A 20,849-nucleotide genomic window follows, 5' to 3' on the forward strand; every position below is an offset into this window, starting at 1 on the left:
GCCAGCCGGGTATAAAAGAGGCCCGGCTGAACGTCTTCTCACCAGACTCCGTTCGCTGATAGACAGCGAACATCCCTCTGCGAGTGTCCTCGTAGTCCTCAACCGAGCATACTCGGTTTTTCGTATACCTGTGCCAGCACACGAGTATCCTCGTGTACCGCCGAGCGTCCTCGGTATTCTTGATTCCCGCATACGAATCTATTCGTATACCCGCCGAGCGTACTTGGCTCCTCTAGGCCACCGAACTTCGTATTGCGGGCATTTCCGCATACCAAGCTAAGTCGCCGTTCTAAGATTCCGCCTTCGTACGAGCATCCTCGTACTCCCGCCGAGCGTAATCGGCAACCTAAGTCCTGATACCGCGTTTATTCGCCGGGATTTCAAAATCGTAATCCGTCCGGCAAGCAAAACCACGTCGACCAATCCGCGCCGCCGAATAGTCCGCATCGATCTACGAACAGACTCGCGATACTACGAACGCACTCACCGACCAGCGCTCCGTATCGTACCAACCGTTGTGACACGATCGCCCGCGCTTGCGCTCTCACCGACCGCACCAAGACGCCTCACGTCACACTAAATAATTATTTCGCCGCCGCTCAAATAATTATCTCATTATTGCCAATATTTCACATTTATTTTCACGTTGCTTTCGCTTTTATTTTGCGCCGCTTTAAAATAATTATTTCACCGTTGTTCAGATAATTATTCTGCTACCGCCGATACTTCGCTTACGTTCACGCCGCTTTATATTTATTCCACGCCGCCTCAAGATTTATTTCGCCATTGCCAAATAATTATTTCACCGATATTCTGTTACTGATTTCACCGATATATCCTTTCATATGTATTTTACCTAGCTCAAATAATTATTCAGCCGTTGCTTAATAATTCTTTCGCATCGCATGTACACACACAGTCATCAAACATACTAAATTAAATAAACACGTCTTCTAATTTACCATTAACTAAACGCATTTTCTTTGACACACCCCCAACCGACCGAACCTGGATTCCGACGAGCTATACCGCGCTCGAAAAGCTCACACGGTTTCATGGCGCCCGAACAGGGACCAGATAAAGGGGTGCGTCAACGAGATCCACTAACGATGACTGCGTGGATACAGCGGTTACCGCGCTCCGAAATAGCGCGACTTCTGCAAACCCGCGATATCAACTGCGACGGCAACTTGGACGATCTCCGTCGACGATTACGCGAATACATTCGCGCGAATCCGGGGGACATCATCCCCCCAGCCGAAGAACCAACGGAAACCGAGGCCCGGGCGACATTAAACGTACCACTGCTACGACTCCCGGGTAGCTCGGGCCGCGCAAGTCCGATCGACGACGACGACCGGGCTAGTTTTTATTCAGCACCCGACTGCCGACCCCATTGCCAGCCCGCTTGAGCCAGCGAAAACGATGGATCAAATCCGAAAATGGGAGTGCCACTTCGATGGCAAAGACCCAATTGCTTTCCTCGAGCGCATCGAAGAACTTCGGCAAATTTATCGATATTCGGGCGACCACCTTCTTCTCGGCCTGCCCGAAATTCTTAGAGGCGAGCCACTGCTCTGGTTCCGAAACCGCCGCCACGCCTGGAGGACGTGGCCCGATTTTCTGACCGAATTTCGCGGACATTTCCTCCCGCGACGCTACCAAGCCCGCCTCCGGAGGGAGGCGACCAACTGTCGCCAGCTACCGAACGAGGACTTTTCAAAATTCTCGACCGCCTTGCTTACGCTCGCGCGCCGCGCCGGGGGACTTTCAGAGGCGGAAACACTCGATCTCCTGATCGAAAATATGGACCCGGAATACCGCCTGTATATCCGCCCGCACGACGCGATTGATTTCGACGAGCTTTCCGACCGCGCCGCCGAGTACGAAGAACTCACCGCGCAACGACGACAACGCGACCGAAAACCCATCGAAACTCAAAGCACCGCAACCACCGAGTACAAACGGAACGAATGCTGCTGGCGCTGCAAGCAGCGGGGCCATACCCGACTGAATTGCAAACGGCCGCCTCGCAAATTCTGTTCTCAGTGCGGGAAGGATGGGGTATATTCCCGCGACTGTCACCCGCCGGCGGGAAACGCCACGCGGGCCGGGGCAACGGCGGCCGCCCACCGGCCCAATTAGAAATCATTTTTCGGCCGCGTCCGCACATTCAAATCACGTGCTGCGGAAAAATCATCACCGCTCTTCTCGACTCGGGTTCCGACCGGTCATTCATCAATAGCGCGCTCGCCGGATATATAGTGGACAAGGGCTACCGCCCCCGCACCATACATGAGCACGTAACGGTAGCTGACGGCGGTTCCGCCCCCATCACCGAAAGCTTCAAGCTTAAAATCGAAATAGAAGGGGAGAGCTTCTCGCACGATTTTCAAGTACTTCCGGCGCTAGGCAACGAAATGCTGATAGGGGTAGATCTATGGGCGTATTTAGGGATCACCCTACCGCCACCACCGTTACCGAAATTCGCGCCCTCCGACAATGCCGACACAATATCCGACGGACTGACACCACGAACCGACACAGAGACCCGGCAACTACGCGCTTTTCTCGACAAAAAACTCTCGCTCTTCCAACACGTCGTCGGGCCTACCAACCGGATAGAACACCATCTCCGGCTGACCGATACGCGGCCAATAAAGCAGAGATACCGCCCGCGTAATCCAGCCATGCAGGAGATCATTAACGAGGCCGTTAACGAAATGGAGCGAGAGGGGGTAATAGAACCGTCCCAAAGCGCGTGGAGCTCGCCCGTGGTAATAGTCAAGAAAAAGGACGGAAAGCCACGGTTTTGTATCGACTTCAGGAAAGTCAACGCCGTAACCGAGCGCGACGCCTACCCCCTCCCGCACATAACCGCCACGTTGGATAAGTTGCGAGGAGCAAAGTATCTGTCGACACTTGATCTAAAAAGCGGGTATTGGCAGGTACCCCTGACCGCCGAAAGCCGACCCATCACCGCGTTCACCATTCCAGGGAGGGGGCTGATGCAATTTCGCGTCATGCCGTTCGGTTTGCATTCCGCGCCCGCTACGTTCCAACGCCTTCTCGACACCGTATTAGGCCCCGCGCTAGAACCCAACGTGTTCGTTTATTTAGACGACGTGATAGTCGTCAGTGCCACTTTTTCCGAGCACTTACAGCATTTAGCCGAAGTATTCCGACGACTCAGAGAAGCCAAGTTGCGCCTCAATCCGGAAAAATGCCATTTTTGCCGGACCGAACTGGCCTATCTTGGCCATATCATCACGCAAAACGGTATCCATACCGACCCCGCCAAGATAAGCGCCGTAGCTCAATGGCCCGCTCCAACCACCATCCGAAAAGTCCGCCAATTTCTCGGCATGGCGTCCTGGTACCGCCGTTTCGTGGACAATTTTTCCACTATCTCCGCTCCGCTCACGCGGTTGACCCGCAAGAACGCGCGCTGGCAATGGGGGCCGGAGGAAGAAAGCGCCTTTAACGCTCTAAAGGGGGCGCTCGTGACGGCGCCCGTACTCGCCTGCCCTGACTTCCGGTTACCGTTCGTGCTTCAAACCGATGCAAGCACCTGCGGCCTCGGCGCCGTCTTAACACAAAACTTTACCGAAGGCGAACGCGTGATTGCCTACGCCAGTCGCACGCTTAATACCGCCGAAAAAAATTACAGCGCGACTGAGTTAGAGTGCCTCGCGGTCGTTTGGGGAATCCGCCGAATGAGGGATTACCTTGAGGGGTATCAATTTACCGTGATTACCGACCATCAGTCACTACGGTGGTTGAAAAACCTCGAAACCCCCACCGGCCGACTAGGACGCTGGCTCTTTGAACTCCAGCAGTATAATTTCGAAATACAATATCGTCGCGGAGCATTAAACAAAGTTGCCGACGCTCTCTCTCGCGAGCCCGAAACTTGCGCCGTCCAACCAGCAACCTGCGCCTGGTATCGCGGACTCATGCGGAAAATAAGAAGCGAACCAAAGAATTATTCCGACTACGTTATACGGGGGGGGGGGGGTAAAATCTACCGCCACATACGGCACGATCTTGAGTTCCGCGACCATACCGAAAACGAACAGTGGAAGCGCTGTCTCCCTCGTTCCGAGCGAAAGAGAATAATACAGCGGTTCCACAACGAACCGACCGCCGAACACCTAGGCGTATCTAAAACGATACACCGCGTCACACGCCATTACTATTGGCCCGGCATGTTTCGCGACATCGCCCGATACGTCCGAAACTGCGAAAACTGTCTCGCGTACAAGCCGTATCAGGGCAAGCCTGCCGGTCGCGCACACGCGCATAATGTTACCGCGCCGTGGCAACAGGTCACGATCGACCTAATAGGACCGCTGCCGCGCTCCGCGAACGGACATTCGTGGTTATTCGTACTGCAAGACCGCTTCTCGAAATGGGTGGAATTGCAACCCTTACGCCAAGCCACCGGCGAAGCGGTTAGCCGAATCGTGGCCGAACGCATTATTTACCGACACGGATGCCCCGAAAAGATTGTATCCGATAACGGCAAGCAATTTGTTTTGCGCCAATTTATTGGCATGCTTAAATCCTTCGGGATAACCCATCGCACCACACTGATATACACACCGCAGTGTAATCCCGTAGAACGAACCAATCGGACCGTTAAGACAATGATCGCGCAATTCGTTGAACGCAATCATCGCACGTGGGACCGCCACATCCTAGCATTGCAATACGCATATAACAGCGCGTCTCATGACGCTACCGGACTCACGCCCGCCTTTATCAATTACGGACGCGAATTGGCGTCACCACATCCGGAAGACCGAACGCACCTGAGCACGCCGATTCCAACCACCACCTGGCGGCGCCATCTAGACGAGGCCCGAGAGTTGGTGACCGGGAACCTCGCCAGAGCATTCCAGCGGCAAGAGCCGTACTACAATCTACGGCATCGTGATTGGCGGCCCAAAATCGGCGAGACGGTGTGGCGCCGCGAGCACCCCCTGTCGAACAAAGCTACCGGCGTCAACGCAAAACTCGCGCCGAAGTACACCGGCCCCTACAAAGTAGGCCGGATCATCACCCCCGTCATTTATGATTTGCGTGATAAGAGGGGGCGATGGCTCAGGCGCATCCACGCGCAAGACTTAAAGCCGGGAAACGGGGATGAGACCCCCCCAGTTAAAGATAAAGTCCGCAATTCCGGGGAATCGGACTATATAAAGGCCGATTCCAGGAAATCAGATCACTCGTTCAAGATGAGTACCAGTCGCATCTTGAGCGAAATCGAGACCCTCTTAACCGAGGAGCCTCAGCGAGCAGCGACGACGTCGCAGCCGTTCCGCACCGTCCCCCGAGTGGGGACGTTAATACAGCGTTCCGACGCTGAAAATCGCCGAAAGGCGATATTTTTGGCGACACCACCACCACCGGTGCCGCGAGGACGAAAGCAGAAGTCTCCGGGCGACGTGTGCAATGCCACGCACACGCCGCTACCGGAGCGAAGATCCGCGGTCACCGCGCCGACCACCGCACGGACCAAGCCGACCAGGGCCGTAAGGATACGTCCCTGGGGCGGCCCACTGCCGACGACTTCGGTCATTGGACCTCGGCCGCCAATGGCCGTCCAGACGGTCGTTGGAACTCGGCCGCCAACGGCCCTTGCCGCACCCGCAGCCGCCGCATCCCGGCCAACACCAGCCGCCGCAACACCGACGCCAGCAGCCGCCGTCATATGGCCACCACCGGCCTCCGCTGCACCACCGCCGCCACCGAGATGGGATCCTGCGTCTCCACCACCCATCATGGTGGAGTACGCCCCACGAGCTTTCGCCGCTATACCGTACTTCTCGGTGATGAAGTCGAGACGGTACAAGCTCCGGACCACCGACGGAAGGAGATACAAACTCCTGTTCTCCAGGGAGGGGCGACTCCTCACCAGCCGTCAGCTGCCTCCGCAGGCTTCCGGCTCCCCAAGAAGGGGGGTGATGTAACGATGCAGACCGCTGCATCGTTACGGCTACGGACCGTCCATCGTCCGTAGCCCACCAAGGGCGCATCGCGCGCCGATAAATTTCCTATCAAAAACAGCGGCGGTCAACCGCCGAAAATCCCCTACACCCGACCGTTCCGAAATTCCGTATTGTGGGGGACTCGCCGCCGAAACCGCCGATGCTTGCCGATTCGAAATCATTCGGCCGCCAGCCGGGTATAAAAGAGGCCCGGCTGAACGTCTTCTCACCAGACTCCATTCGCTGATAGACAGCGAACATCCCTCTGCGAGTGTCCTCGTAGTCCTCAACCGAGCATACTCGGTTTTTCGTATACCTGTGCCAGCACACGAGTATCCTCGTGTACCGCCGAGCGTCCTCGGTATTCTTGATTCCCGCATACGAATCTATTCGTATACCCGCCGAGCGTACTTGGCTCCTCTAGGCCACCGAACTTCGTATTGCGGGCATTTCCGCATACCAAGCTAAGTCGCCGTTCTAAGATTCCGCCTTCGTACGAGCATCCTCGTACTCCCGCCGAGCGTAATCGGTAACCTAAGTCCTGATACCGCGTTTATTCGCCGGGATTTCAAAATCGTAATCCGTCCGGCAAGCAAAACCACGTCGACCAATCCGCGCCGCCGAATAGTCCGCATCGATCTACGATCGAACAGACTCGCGATACTACGAACGCACTCACCGACCAGCGCTCCGTATCGTACCAACCGTTGCGACACGATCGCCCGCGCTTGCGCTCTCACCGACCGCACCAAGACGCCTCACGTCACACTAAATAATTATTTCGCCGCCGCTCAAATAATTATCTCATTATTGCCAATATTTCACATTTATTTTCACGTTGCTTTCGCTTTTATTTTGCGCCGCTTTAAAATAATTATTTCACCGTTGTTCAGATAATTATTCTGCTACCGCCGATACTTCGCTTACGTTCACGCCGCTTTATATTTATTCCACGCCGCCTCAAGATTTATTTCGCCATTGCCAAATAATTATTTCACCGATATTCTGTTACTGATTTCACCGATATATCCTTTCATATGTATTTTACCTAGCTCAAATAATTATTCAGCCGTTGCTTAATAATTCTTTCGCATCGCATGTACACACACAGTCATCAAACATACTAAATTAAATAAACACGTCTTCTAATTTACCATTAACTAAACGCATTTTCTTTGACACACCCCCAACCGACCGAACCTGGATTCCGATGAGCTATACCGCGCTCGAAAAGCTCACACGGTTTCAAATACATAAAATATTAAACTATATAAATTAAACACTATGTATATTACTAAGCATTATTCACAAATGTATCTCGCGATGTCCCCATGGTAGAGTGTCGGTGGAACCGCATACGACGTGCCGCTTATCGTCGTACGGACTGAGCGCGAGCTTCGACTCCGACACGGTGTACACCTCGTTCATCTTTGAGCGGATGCACGATTGACGCCGCGTCAGCTCGATTTCGGCGTTGAGGCACCGAGTGTAGTCGTCGAACGTTATCGTTCTAGCGATTACACTCTTTTTTACACCTTTAACCTTTTTGGTGTCTTTTTGGCCGGTGACTCTCAACGCGTACATCTTCGCTCTCAGTCCGACAAATTCCGTCATGATCGCACCGTTATTCTCGTCTTTCATCAGACCGGGTACTTTCTTGTTGGCGCGCGGCATACCGTAAGCGTTGTCCTCGGAGTAGTCGCTCGTGTCGAATTTGGATATATCGCGTTTCATATCCCGATACGCGTCCTCGCAGTGCAGAAAGTATATCAGACTGTCGGTATCGGTGTACATAATTTTGCAATTGTCGCGGTAGAGAGACGCCATGTACTCGTAGTGAAACTCGTACAAGCAGGTCTTGGATATGTCGAGGATACCCACGCACATACCCACGTAGATCGGCTTGTCGAATTTCACTTCGAGTTTTCGCAACTCTACGGCGATCAGATCCTCCGAAAACACGCTTCGGCTGTGGAAATTCGGTTTCGCGATCATAGCCTCCGCTCCGTACCGACCATCCCACTGTGTAACGAGCCGGACATCCGTGTGATTTCGCACATTCTCCATGGTTTTGCCGAAAACCGCGTTGTTCATCAATTTGTACAAATTTTTTTCGAAATCATTTTTCGCCCGTGTCCGAAACTGTGTATTCAGTTCTATGTATCCGCGGAGCCACGGAGATTGCGCGAATTGCAGTACGCGGTGAATCTTTGCAATTCGCAGACCATGTCGCACGCATTGTTGCAGATTACGATAGTGGATGACATAACGCTGCTTATCGTACAGCGTTGCGAGTAACTTGGGCTCCCGCTTGCCGGGCGGCTTATCGCACGTCGGGCAGAACGGCAGGTCGGCGTGCGCGTCGTGAAGATTCACCGGATACTCGAGATCGACTTCCAGCACGTAACCGGTAGCCGAATTGGATGCAACGGACATTACGTCAAAGCTCGCGACATCATCGACCCATCGAAATTTGGCGTAGGGCAACGGTTGACACATCGCCCACCCGTACAAATTGTTTACATTATAGTACATTAGGTACGATGACGGTTCCGATGGGTCGTAGGATGGCATGTATTTGTTGTTGGCGGCGGCGTATCGGTTGGAGCATTGGCTGAGACCACCGCGTATACCGCACTCGACAAACAGTACCATATCGATGTCCGTGAGCAACTCGAATTTTACACGCGTGTACTTCAACATAGCGTCCCACGTGTATCCCGGTAGAGTGTAATAATGAGCGGGATCTAAACCGTAACTCTTTATAGACATGTTTCGAAAATTTTCGAAAATATCCGCCAACAAAAGAACGTCTGTTTTCAAATACAAATCGCTGTATTGGCCTAGATCTTCGATCGAAAAAGTTTGCCAGACGTTTGTCGCGTGCGCGTAATCGCTCTCGGATACCGTTTCTCCGGTGAGCGAGCTGTAAAACGATTCGCGCGATGGCAGGCTTGTGTCCCGGAGCTTGTCGACGCTGTCGACGTACTCGTAGGGAAACACGCCTTTCCGAGTAAGCAGATTGAAATTTTCCGCGGATAAATGTTTGAATTCCGATCGTGAAATTTTTAATTCATCCACAGTTAAATAAGATGCCAATTTGTCGAGACTCGTACTGAGAAATTTAAACGAATCAATAAACCGTAATTTTATACACAATTTTGATTTTTGATCCATGGTATCTTTAACATTTTTTGTAAATGAAATGTAACGCTCTTTCGTCAGCGGTAACAATTCGACGTTGCCTTCGAAAGCATTGGCAACGTCTTTAATAATGAAATGCGCGTCGTAACCGGATAAATTGTGAAATATCACCGGGATAACGTCGGAGTCTATGTAATTTAGATTGCACGACGAGTGCGCGGCACCGCGGTAACGCCCGGTCAGATGACAATGATCGCGCACCCGCGTGTCGTCCGCTGTTAAGGGTTTCTCGCACACGTGACACGTTACGGCGCTACGGAATTCCTCCGATTCCTCCCGCGTAAGATCCGCCATGGGGACGACGGTGGTGCGGATCGCTTTCACGCGGTGCGTCAAATCGTGCAGTTCGTTGACGAACCACGCTGTGCAATCCTCACCGCGATATGACTTAAAACTAGAGAGTGAATTATCGTAAGCGCAACTTACATAATATCCTACGCTAAAGGCTCTGTGATGTTGGTAGGCGTAAGTAGTACCGTCCTGATCCTCCTTTTTCTCGAGCGTACATTCGAGATCGGCGTACACTACGAACGGAACCCGCTCCTTCCGATTGTAATTCCAGAACGTCAGCCACTTGTCCTCGCCGGGGAGAACGACGGCGCAGTCGTTCATTTTCCCGCAGTCGACGCTGTGGACTGATAACTTCTCCCGTGTATAAAAGTAGTGTAGACACCTGTAATAATTTATTTGATTAAAACTATGAAAAAAAAAAATATTGATTTATTTTATACGCATCTTTTTACTTACCGATCGCAAATGTACTTTTTATTTGCGTGCTTGCTCAGTTGCGAGCTCACCAACCGCGACAAGTTTTTGATGCACACAAAGTGTGCATCGTTGTTTTTACACACGTAGAGCAGGTTGACGTGCTTCTCCTTTTTGTCATCGGTGAGCCGCAGAGGAACGATTTTTGAGTCTTTGGTGGTGAAGACGTTGACGGAATGGCGTTTAGTTTCTCGAACTTTGTTATTTGCGGAAGCGTCATGGGGAACTCGATATCACAGGTTGAGCACCGTCGAGGTAATGTGGGTATTCGATTGTTCTGTCTGAATTTTTTTCCGCAGGATACAAGGCTGCTACCACCGCCCACGCAAAGCACGCATTATCCGTTTGATTTAACATTGACCACCGCCCTTTTTAGCATAATTTGCCACGGTAACTCGATGTGGCATCCCGCGTGCAGAGGATTGAACTTGTTCACATTGACGGTGAGATTCAGGATACGCGACAACGCCCATCCGCTATCGCGTTCCTGAAACTCCTCCAGAGCCGCCAGAATATCATCCTCCACGTGCCGCGTGTACCACTCGTTGAGATCGGATGTGGGAAACAACTCGCAATTTTTGGTGGCGATGGTCTTCACAGCAGTCTTGTCGCCCGCGACGAATTCCCCGTTGAACGCGGTGTTAATCTTGACGCTGTTGTGTTCCGCCATGACGCCCTGGATCCGCTCGATAACCGTATTTTTTACATTTTCAAAAAATTCACGAGGATCTATATAGTTTTGGTTGATAATCGCACCGGTCAGCACACGGTTCCTAAACGCCGTCTCGATCTCCTTCCACGTGTAGCCCTTCTTCTCGTATCTACCGTATCCGGCACCGACGGGCACAAAACGCTCGTGCAGGGCGTCCCTCACACCCTCCAGACGCGCAATTTGTGCCACCAGAGAGTTGACTACTCCGGTGCGTTGCCTCTTGCGACATTGTTCCTTGAGAGAATCGAGGTACTCGTTGCACTCGTAGTCCCATGGAAGGAACTCTCCCGTCGTTTTGATATTCGCTGCTCGTACGGTAAGATCGCGCTCCTTCTCCATTTTGAACAACTGTGATTAGTCGTTTTTTTTCTCACTCGCTTTATATACCCGTTTGTTGCACACGACACCAACTATAAGCATAACGATGATGCATTCCAACAACATGGCGCTGTCTACAATTTGTATAAACAATCCTTATTTTTTCTCTTCCGAGAATTATTGTAATATGATATCCCCACCACTCCGAATTTACCCCCTCTCCTCCAAACATGATGACGCAATTTAAACAGGCGCTCTACTTTGATGCGCGCGTTGTAGGATAAGTCGGTATAGCGAATAAGATGGCACGGAAAAATAATAAAAAATTTTAATTGCAGTTGAAATAATATTTATTAATATGTATTGTTACAACTCCGCAAAAACCTGAGTCACCAGTTCACAATCAATTATATTATTCTTATCGAATAAATCGCTTTTGCGAATCGCCACGTGATCGGGGTCCTTCGCATTCCTCGCGATTTCTGAAAAGTGTGCGAACTTGACATCAACCGTACCGGTGATGTTGTTCAACGAATGATTGATACAGTCTACGCAATATTCAAGTGCAAACATGTTACACACGGTTCGGTTTGACATGATTAAACATAACGCTGATGTTGCCAGGCGCATTACTTTTAGGTTGTTCATTTTTCCAAAACTTAACGTGCAGTGTCCAACGGTCTGAGACGGTGCTTCGTCCACATCGTTCTTAAAGAAGCTGGTGATGATGTCCCGTTGATTCATGAGTTCTTTCCATACGTCGTATGATAGACGTAGCTCCTTACCATGGTTGTCACCGAGAGCGATTTCTACACGGCTCGACGTTGAGACGTTGATTCCGATGTCGAGATATTTGTAACTGGTTTTTGTCAACGGGTATCTTCTAACCAAGATCCTAGATGATTCTTTTTCCATCTTTGACATATTACTTTTTTGTTTTCTATGAAAAAAAAAAAATAAATTGTGAGTTTAAAAGTATAACAATTAAGTTTAAAGATGTAGCTAAAGAAACAACTTACTTCACGGTTGACATGGTGCAAAACATCGTTGCTAGTAAACGTCACAGCGAACTAGTAATTTTCTCAATGATTTCGAACGACTGATGGTTCCTATTCTTTTTCACTCGCTTTATATACCCGCTTGTTGTATACAAAATTGAAATCTGACAACATGGCGCCGAAAATGCTGACGTGGCTGCCTGTTGCTATGGGCTTTTGTTCTAAAATACAGCGATGATGCAATCCGTAAACCTGCACGAACCTGCATACTATAAACATTGCGATGATGCATTCCGACAACATGGCGCTCCACTTTGATGCGCAGAGAAAAACCAAAGGATCTAAACAGTTCTCGGAATCCTTTAACAATGATACATTCCGACAACATGGCGCTCCACTTTGATGCGCAGAGAAAAACCAAAGGATCTAAACAGTTCTCGGAATCCCTATCTCTTCCAGGAATCCTTATCTCTCGACGACTCATGTTTGTATTAACAATCCTTATCTTATCTCTTCCGGGAATCCCGGAAATCCCCCACTTCCAGGAATTATTGTTATCTGATACCCCCCACCACTCCTAAATTACCCCCTCTCCTCCAAAACGATGACGTCATTACCCCCTCCACTGTTATCTGATCCCTCTTCCCCTCTTCACCCGCACCCCCCTTATTGCCCCTGGGTTAGAACCGGCATAGTATAACTACTAACAGTATTTAGAAATTTTATGTTGTGTTGAATTTTCGCATATATGTCCTGAGTTTCCAAAAATGTATGTATTAAAATTATTTATTAGAGTAAGAATATATTATGTGTTAAAATTTACTAATAGAGATTTAAATAATAAGAAAGAAGGAACCAGAAAAACTAATATATTGTGTCATATTTAATAAAAAGAATGTTATCAAAATTAAACATCTTAAAAATTTTTTCTGACATTTTATTTATAATATTATATAATGTTGTAGGAGACTACTAATACTGTAAAAAGATTTACTGGGAAAGGAATGAGAATCATTAATCTTCAACTATTGACAATATATTCTGCGGAGCAAATCAGAGATCACTCAAAAGCCAAACAACGTTCTTCCACATCAAAAAATTTGTAAATTAATTTTTTTATTTTATATTTCTCATTTAATTAATTCTTTTTAATTAAATAATTATAAGAAATGTTTATTTTATTTTAAATAGCTACTTCAACATTATTATATTGTAGAAATATTGGATTATATCATCATAATAAATATTCAATTAAATGAGAACTCACTTTTAAAATCTTTATTTAATCGCTGAACCTTTCAATTTATAATTAAATTATATCCATAACGCAAAAAATTTTTATCAAAACAAAATTTTATAATATACATAACAACAAATAATATATTTTTAAATACACAAATTTTTTGTGAAAATAGTATCTTCATTTTACATATTTTCTTGTATAATTCTTTTGTTACTTCACATTTTTATTATGTATAACTAATGTATATTGTATTTACTAATTTTTAATAGCACATTTTTTTTTTTTTTTTATATTAATTTATATTTTAATTAAAAACATTAAATATTAAAATAATTTTTCTCCTAATAGCTTTTGTAAGTCTCATAATTATATATACATTACGTAGATTTCTATTTTAGATTCTATTACTATTCAAATTAAAGCGCGTGCACAACCAGTAACATGGCGATCGTGTAGCATCGAGATTAAAGATGCCGACACTGAGTGAACCTACTGTTCTTACTTATACTGTGCCTGAACTTTAGAATTGGAGACCTAAATACATTTCCAAGACATTCAAGTAGTAAGTCTAATTTTCACAATCACCCCCCCCTCTCTCTCTCTCTCTCTCTCTCTCTCTCTCTCTCTCTCTCTCTCTCTCTCTCTCTCTCTCTCTCTCTCTCTCTCTCTCTCTCTCTCTCTCTCTCTCTCTCTCTCTCTCTCTCTCTCTCTCTCTCTCTCTCTCTCTCTCTCTCTCTCTCTCTCTCTCTCTCTCTCTCTCTCTCTCTCTCTCTCTCTCTCTCTCTCTCTCTCTCTCTCTCTCTCTCTCTCTCTCTCTCTCTCTCTCTCTCTCTCTCTCTCTCTCTCTCTCTCTCTCTCTCTCTCTCTCTCTCTCTCTCTCTCTCTCTCTCTCTCTCTCTCTCTCTCTCTCTCTCTCTCTCTCTCTCTCTCTCTCTCTCTCTCTCTCTCTCTCTCTCTCTCTCTCTCTCTCTCTCTCTCTCTCTCTCTCTCTCTCTCTCTCTCTCTCTCTCTCTCTCTCTCTCTCTCTCTCTCTCTCTCTCTCTCTCTCTCTCTCTCTCTCTCTCTCTCTCTCTCTCTCTCTCTCTCTCTCTCTCTCTCTCTCTCTCTCTCTCTCTCTCTCTCTCTCTCTCTCTCTCTCTCTCTCTCTCTCTCTCTCTCTCTCTCTCTCTCTCTCTCTCTCTCTCTCTCTCTCTCTCTCTCTCTCTCTCTCTCTCTCTCTCTCTCTCTCTCTCTCTCTCTCTCTCTCTCTCTCTCTCTCTCTCTCTCTCTCTCTCTCTCTCTCTCTCTCTCTCTCTCTCTCTCTCTCTCTCTCTCTCTCTCTCTCTCTCTCTCTCTCTCTCTCTCTCTCTCTCTCTCTCTCTCTCTCTCTCTCTCTCTCTCTCTCTCTCTCTCTCTCTCTCTCTCTCTCTCTCTCTCTCTCTCTCTCTCTCTCTCTCTCTCAAACACCTCTTCTTTTGAAAATTGCACGAGGTTCCGCCCTTGGTAAAAGCAGTTAATTTTCTTGACCAGAAAAGGGAACCACGAACGATTGGTTGAGGCCTCTAACAGCGTAATATCGACCTTTACGATCGTTGACCTGTTCTCAGCCAAGGGAAATCGTTCGACTCACGCGGTTGCCTCCTCTTATACCGACCAGCAAGCAAACACCACAAATTCATACTTTTATTGTTGCGTCCGTCCGTATACCTGACTCCGCCCCATTCCCTCCAGGTTAGGACGTAACAGTATTAGTAGAGAAAAAAATTGGGGGCTCGCCCGGGATGAAAAGTGCGATTTTTCAAAAATAGGGATGACAACGAGGTCTACCTCTAATAAAAACGAAATAGAAGCACAGTATCAAGCAGCCTTAAAAGGAGATAAAGATTCTAATTCCACAAGCACACCGCACACTTCACACCTTACATCGACGCCTATTCCCCTATCTAAACGTAAACCTAAAGAATTGAATTTTTCGGCAGACGGGTCAATATTAGATGAAACCCTCCCAGAAAGTTCTGTGATCGGGAATAATTCCGGCGATTTCGGTGACGAGACTATCAAAAGGGTTGATAACGGCGGACCTTTAACTTCAGAAACGAAACCAAAAATAAAGAAAACCATGTCGTAAGGTAATCCGTTCGCTACCTTAAAATACGCGGTAGAAGCCGTCCCATTTTTCGACGGTAAAAATATACCGTTGAGCTATTTTATTGAGGGATTCGAGGAAACCAAAACCATGCTTCCCGAAGAAGTCGAGCCTCAATTCACTAAAATTTTACGAACTCGCATAGTAGGCGAAGCCCGTCGAACTATACTCAACGAAAATTTTGATAACGTTGCCGATTTAACTAAACATTTAAAACGAATATTCGGAGGAACAAAAACGGTTTATCAATTACAAGGAGAATTAGGGAGTGTGTACCAAAAGAATGAAGAAGATATAATCACTTACTCAAATCGCATAAAAATGTTAGGAAAGCAAATATTAGAAGCCTATCATAGATCTGACCATGTAGCACCGAACCAAGATGTTCGAACGCCATTGGAGAAAGATATGTGTAAATGTTTCATCAGAGGCTTAAATCCGGAAATCGAGCAGAGAGTCGCTCGAGATTTAGATTGGAAAAGAACAATAGCCGACGCATTACGTGTAGAGAAGGAACTTCGCACCATGACAGATTTACGACGTGGTGCTATTAACTCAAATCATAGTCGCTCAACAGAAATTTGCCAAATTTGTTTTAAGATAGGGCATGCGGCCGCTAGTTGCCGAAAGCTCACACAGCTAGCAGACACTTCCAAACAAAATAATTTTGACACTGAAATTTTGATCTGCCAAATTTGTAAAAAACGCGGACATAGTGCAGATAAATGTCGATTACGCGATCCTCGAACTCAGCTACCGATAAATGTGGTACAAGAAACCACCGTAATAAAATGCCAATTATGTCTAAGGTCGGGTCATAACGCAAAAAATTGTCGCTCTAATAACTCTCACAATGAAACTAATAATTACAATAATAAGATCTCCGTAATTTGCCAGTGGTGTGATAAACCGGGTCATTCCGCTAATAATTGTTGGAAGAAACAAAACGAACAATCAAATTCAAATAATCAACTTAGAGTAACGTGCCAGATTTGCAATAATTTCGGTCATATTGCCAAAAACTGTCGTGTAAATTCCAACCCACAAATAAATTCCAACCAGCAACAGAACGTGCTTTACTGCCGTTACTGTAAAGAAAAAGGGCACTTACTCGAAAATTGTCAATTACGGATTGCCAGTAATAATCGCAGGCGAGATAATAATAACTCGGGAAACGGGAACGACCCCTCGAAGTCGGGCATACCACAGGAGTCCGGCCAAACTTCACGCCCGCAAACATCATAAAATCTCAAGACAAGAATAGTCGCGTGCCTACTATTCAAACAAATATTAATAACATCGCCGCGTTAATAACATTTATGTTAGATACTGGATCTGGACCGAATGTAGTTAAAGAAAAATATGTTCCCGAAAATACAAATATTAATCATTCAAATATCTTAAAACTTAACGGAATAAATGACTACCCCGTGTACACTCTCGGAGAAATTATGTTGTCAATTTTCGAGATACCCGTAAAAGGGCATAGCAGGATAAGCACGTGTGTGCTGCCCTCTGCCGGATCCGGTCGAGATTTTAACTATAAGTCACCACTGACATAAGTATTATTATCCCAAAAGCATATTTCCCAAATATGGTTTTTACGGGAGTTATGGAGGTGTAAAGAAAAAAAGAGAAAAATTTTTTTTTCGATAACGGCTTGATCAAATTTGGCGAAAAAAAAATATGTTATGCGCTTGAATGGGATAATATTTTGAAAAAATTAAGGGACAATTTTTGTCGAATAGAAATGGTTTAAAAAAATTGTTAAATTCTTTTCGAATTTTTTTTTAAGAGATGTAATCAAGACATTATTCCAATTTAAAAAAAAAAACAAAACTTTGAATACTTAAGTATAATATAAAAAATTTTCAAAATAATTGAAAGGGTAGTACTTAGTTAAAAAAATTAAAGTTCTCGACGGTGCGCACGCGGTGAGCTATCACATGTCGTGCTTGTTTATTATAAATATCCTCACCTCTCAGGAATCAATCTGCTTATTATCTGCTAGACCCCTTCAATCCTCGTCGCTGTCTTCTTCGATTATTGGAGAATAATTATGCTGTTGGAACATTTTGCTGAGAATGTCAGCTGGCTTTAATAGTTTGGACAAATATCTGCCATGAGCTTCAACTGCCTATCGAATTTTCGTCACATGACGAGATTTACTCGATTCATTTGTGGTCAACTGCTTACGTTTTCTTTTCAAAGCAGGCATCAACACATTGATTTTCTTTAGTTTTCTTTAATTATTCGTATAAGCCGTTGGGATCTTCTAGAAGTGTTTTTACAATCTCTGCTATTATGTACTCGTCACTTCTTGTTTTGGTCGAGCTCCTTGCGTTCGACCTTAAATAGTGTATACTGTACTGTGTTGATACGTCTTTGTTTCGCTTTGTGTTTTTTTTGTGAGTACATTATTTTCAGCTAAAAATAATTGTTATCGATTTTTTGTTGCCGCGTCGTGTCGAGAACTTTTTGTTTTAGTCGAGCTGCTTTTGCTCGATCTCAAATAGTATGTAGTGCGAGTATCGTAGTACGAGTATCACAGTACGAGTTCACTCTTTCCACCTAAATATACTAAAATTTTCAATTTGCTCTTATCATACTTGATTCGCTTTATCGTCGTGTTGTCACACACTTGATTTGACTTGTTCTGGTGTTGTCGTGTTGTGTACGCTCACCGAAATATGGCTGCACCATTAAAAAATCCTCGATGCCCTGAGTGCGATAAGTTTTTACTTAAAGTACGTGGCCAGAAAAAAAAATTGAAACTAAAGATGAAGCAACGATTTATTCTACCGAACTTCAACGGACAATTGCTATTAACGATGTCTTATGTTCAAAATGCCGCGTTCTTTAATATAAAAAAGAGAAGCTTGATAACGAATTCTCGAGTTTTGAAATGGAAATCGATGAATTAGAATTAACTTCTGATGGTCCATCAATCAGTATACGACTCAAACCTTCATCGGAAGAACAAAACATCGAGAGAATTGAAGTTCCAATTCAAAGAACTATATCGACTCACAAGCACTGTTGTCTTTGTTCTGCTACAAAGAATCTCACAGTTATTCCAGAAGAAGCTCGTATGCAATCGTTTATCAAAATGAAAATTTATGTACCAACAGGAAATCGATGTTGTCGACATCACTTAATCAAGAATCGGTTTTATGACGAAGATCTTGGTCTTTTGAAGGTCTACTCCAATTCGTCAAATCTGAGTTCATCTGAATTAACTAAAATGATGCAAAGTCTCTCTCTCAAATGTGATTCCAGCCTTTATGATAAAATCGGAGATTATAGTCTTTCCGAAAAACAACTTCTTGTCTTTACAGGCCTAACATGGGAAAGTATCATACGTTTGAGAGACATGATGACTTCAATGCGGAACAGACAAACACGTACCATAACTCAGGCACTTGTTGTGTTTCTTTTTAAGCTTCGAACTGGCAATTCAAATGCAGTCTTGGCTTCCATTTTGCAACTAGAAAATGAACAGGTTGTTTCGGAATATTCATCAGCGATAGTCAAATCATTTAAGAAGGACGTGTTGCCCTCTCATTTTGGATTAACTTCTTCAGTCAGAGACAACCTTATTCAGAATCATACGACTGACATTGCTAAGAATTTATTTGGCAATTACCAAAATCTAATGCTGATCTGCGATGGGACGTACGCACGCCATCAAAAAAGTACGAATAATGAATTTCAAAGAAAATCATTTTCTGGTCAAAAGAAAGTCCCACTTTGCAAGCCTTACACGATTTGTACAACTGATGGGTACATAGTTGATATGCTGGGACCGTATCCTGCTAATCTAAATGATGCAGAGATCCTAAAAACCCTTCTAGAAGATCCAAAGGGCTTGTGCGAATTGTTAAAGGAGGACGATTACGTGGTTCTTGATCGTGGCTTTCGAGATGTGAAGGCTGAATTAGAGAAAAGGAAATTCAACGTATTGATGTCTGCCCTGAAAGGGAAACGTAAGCAGTTGACCACATATGAATCGAATAAATCTCGTTATGTGACGAAAATTCGATGGGCAGTTGAAGCTGTCCATGGAATATTAAAGCAAAAATATCGACTGCTTGACCACAAATTGGACAACAAAATGCTTCCGAAAATTGGAACCTACTTTCGAATTGCATCGTTTCTTAACAATGAATTCGGAAAGAGGTTACAATCGGACACAGAAAATTCAGATGACATATTGGAAAGGATGAGAACCAGGAGACATGTTGAAAATTCTTTGGCTATTGAAGCCGAAGAAAAAGGCTGGTTGCGCAAAAAACTTCCCTTTCAAACGATCTCATCAGACGACATCATGGATTTTCCAGAAATGACCGAAAGTGATTTAAAAATCCTGTTCACTGGATCTTATCAACTGTCCCAGGCGGTATCATATTTAGCTGAAATGGTTGATAAAGATGGAAGGGTAAACCTGCAATTTGTTAAGGATCAAACAAATGTTTTAAAACTGGAAGTTAGATCACGTCATATTTCTCGGAAAATATACAGGTGCTTCATAAAATATAAACCCGATAGTGTCGGTATTTCTGGTGTGTTGCACTATGCATGTGATTGTGCCAACGGACGAAGAACTGTTGGCTGTTGTTCACACATTGCGGCAGTAGTGTATTATTTAGCTCATGGCAGATATTTTTTCAAACTATTAAAGCCAGCTGAAATTCTCAGCAAAATGTTCCAGCAGCATAATTATTCTCCAATAATCGAAGAAGACAGCGACGAGGATTGAAGGGGTCTAGCAGATAATAAGCAGATTGATTCCTGAGAGGTGAGGATATTCATAATAAACAAGCACGACATGTGATAGCTCACCGCGTGCGCACCGTCGAGAACTTTAATTTTTTAAACTAAGTACTACCCTTTCAATTATTTTGAAAATTTTTTATATTATACTTAAGTATTCAAAGTTTTGTTTTTTTTTAAAATTGGAGTAGTGTCTTGATTACATCTCTTAAAAAAAAATTCGAAAAGAATTTAACAATTTTTTTAAACCATTTCTATTCGACAAAAATTGTCCCTTAATTTTTTCAAAATATTATCCCATTCAAGCGCATAACATATTTTTTTTCGCCAAATTTGGTCAAGCCGTTATCGAGAAAAAAATTTTTCTCTTTTTTTCTTTACACCTCCATAACTCCCGTAAAAACCATATTTGGGAAATATGCTTTTAGGATAATAATACTTATGTCAGTGGTGACTTATAGTTAAAATCTCGACCGGATCCGGCAGGGGGCAGCACACACGTGCTTATCCTGCTATGCCCTTTCATATAGTTTCCGATGATTTTCCGATATCCCAATCCGGCATATTAGGAAACGATTTTTTCAAACAGACTTCTTCAAGGATAGATTACGCGCATGGTTACCTAAATATCGCGGAAATGAATATACCGTTTGCTTCGCCGGAAATTATTATAATACCACCCAGATCATCATCATTGTTTTACATAAGAGTGAAAAAT

The 20,849-nt window shown here is 45.3% G+C and overlaps 1 protein-coding gene across 1 annotated transcript; it reads right to left on the reverse strand.

Moving 5' to 3' along the window:
- Nucleotides 1–7,298: 7,298 nt before the first annotated feature.
- On the reverse strand, nucleotides 7,299–10,182 carry LOC105669030 (uncharacterized). Its single transcript, XM_067355647.1, has 3 exons — nucleotides 10,049–10,182; nucleotides 9,136–9,870; nucleotides 7,299–8,919 (listed from the first exon to the last, which is right to left on the reverse strand). Exons 1-3 carry the CDS (start codon nucleotides 10,180–10,182, stop codon nucleotides 7,299–7,301), a joined length of 2,490 nt encoding a protein of 829 aa, XP_067211748.1.
- Between the last annotated feature and the right edge of the window lie 10,667 nt (nucleotides 10,183–20,849).

Source organism: Linepithema humile, chromosome 5 (assembly GCF_040581485.1).
Source record: "Linepithema humile isolate Giens D197 chromosome 5, Lhum_UNIL_v1.0, whole genome shotgun sequence".
Lineage (NCBI taxonomy): Eukaryota > Metazoa > Arthropoda > Insecta > Hymenoptera > Formicidae > Linepithema > Linepithema humile.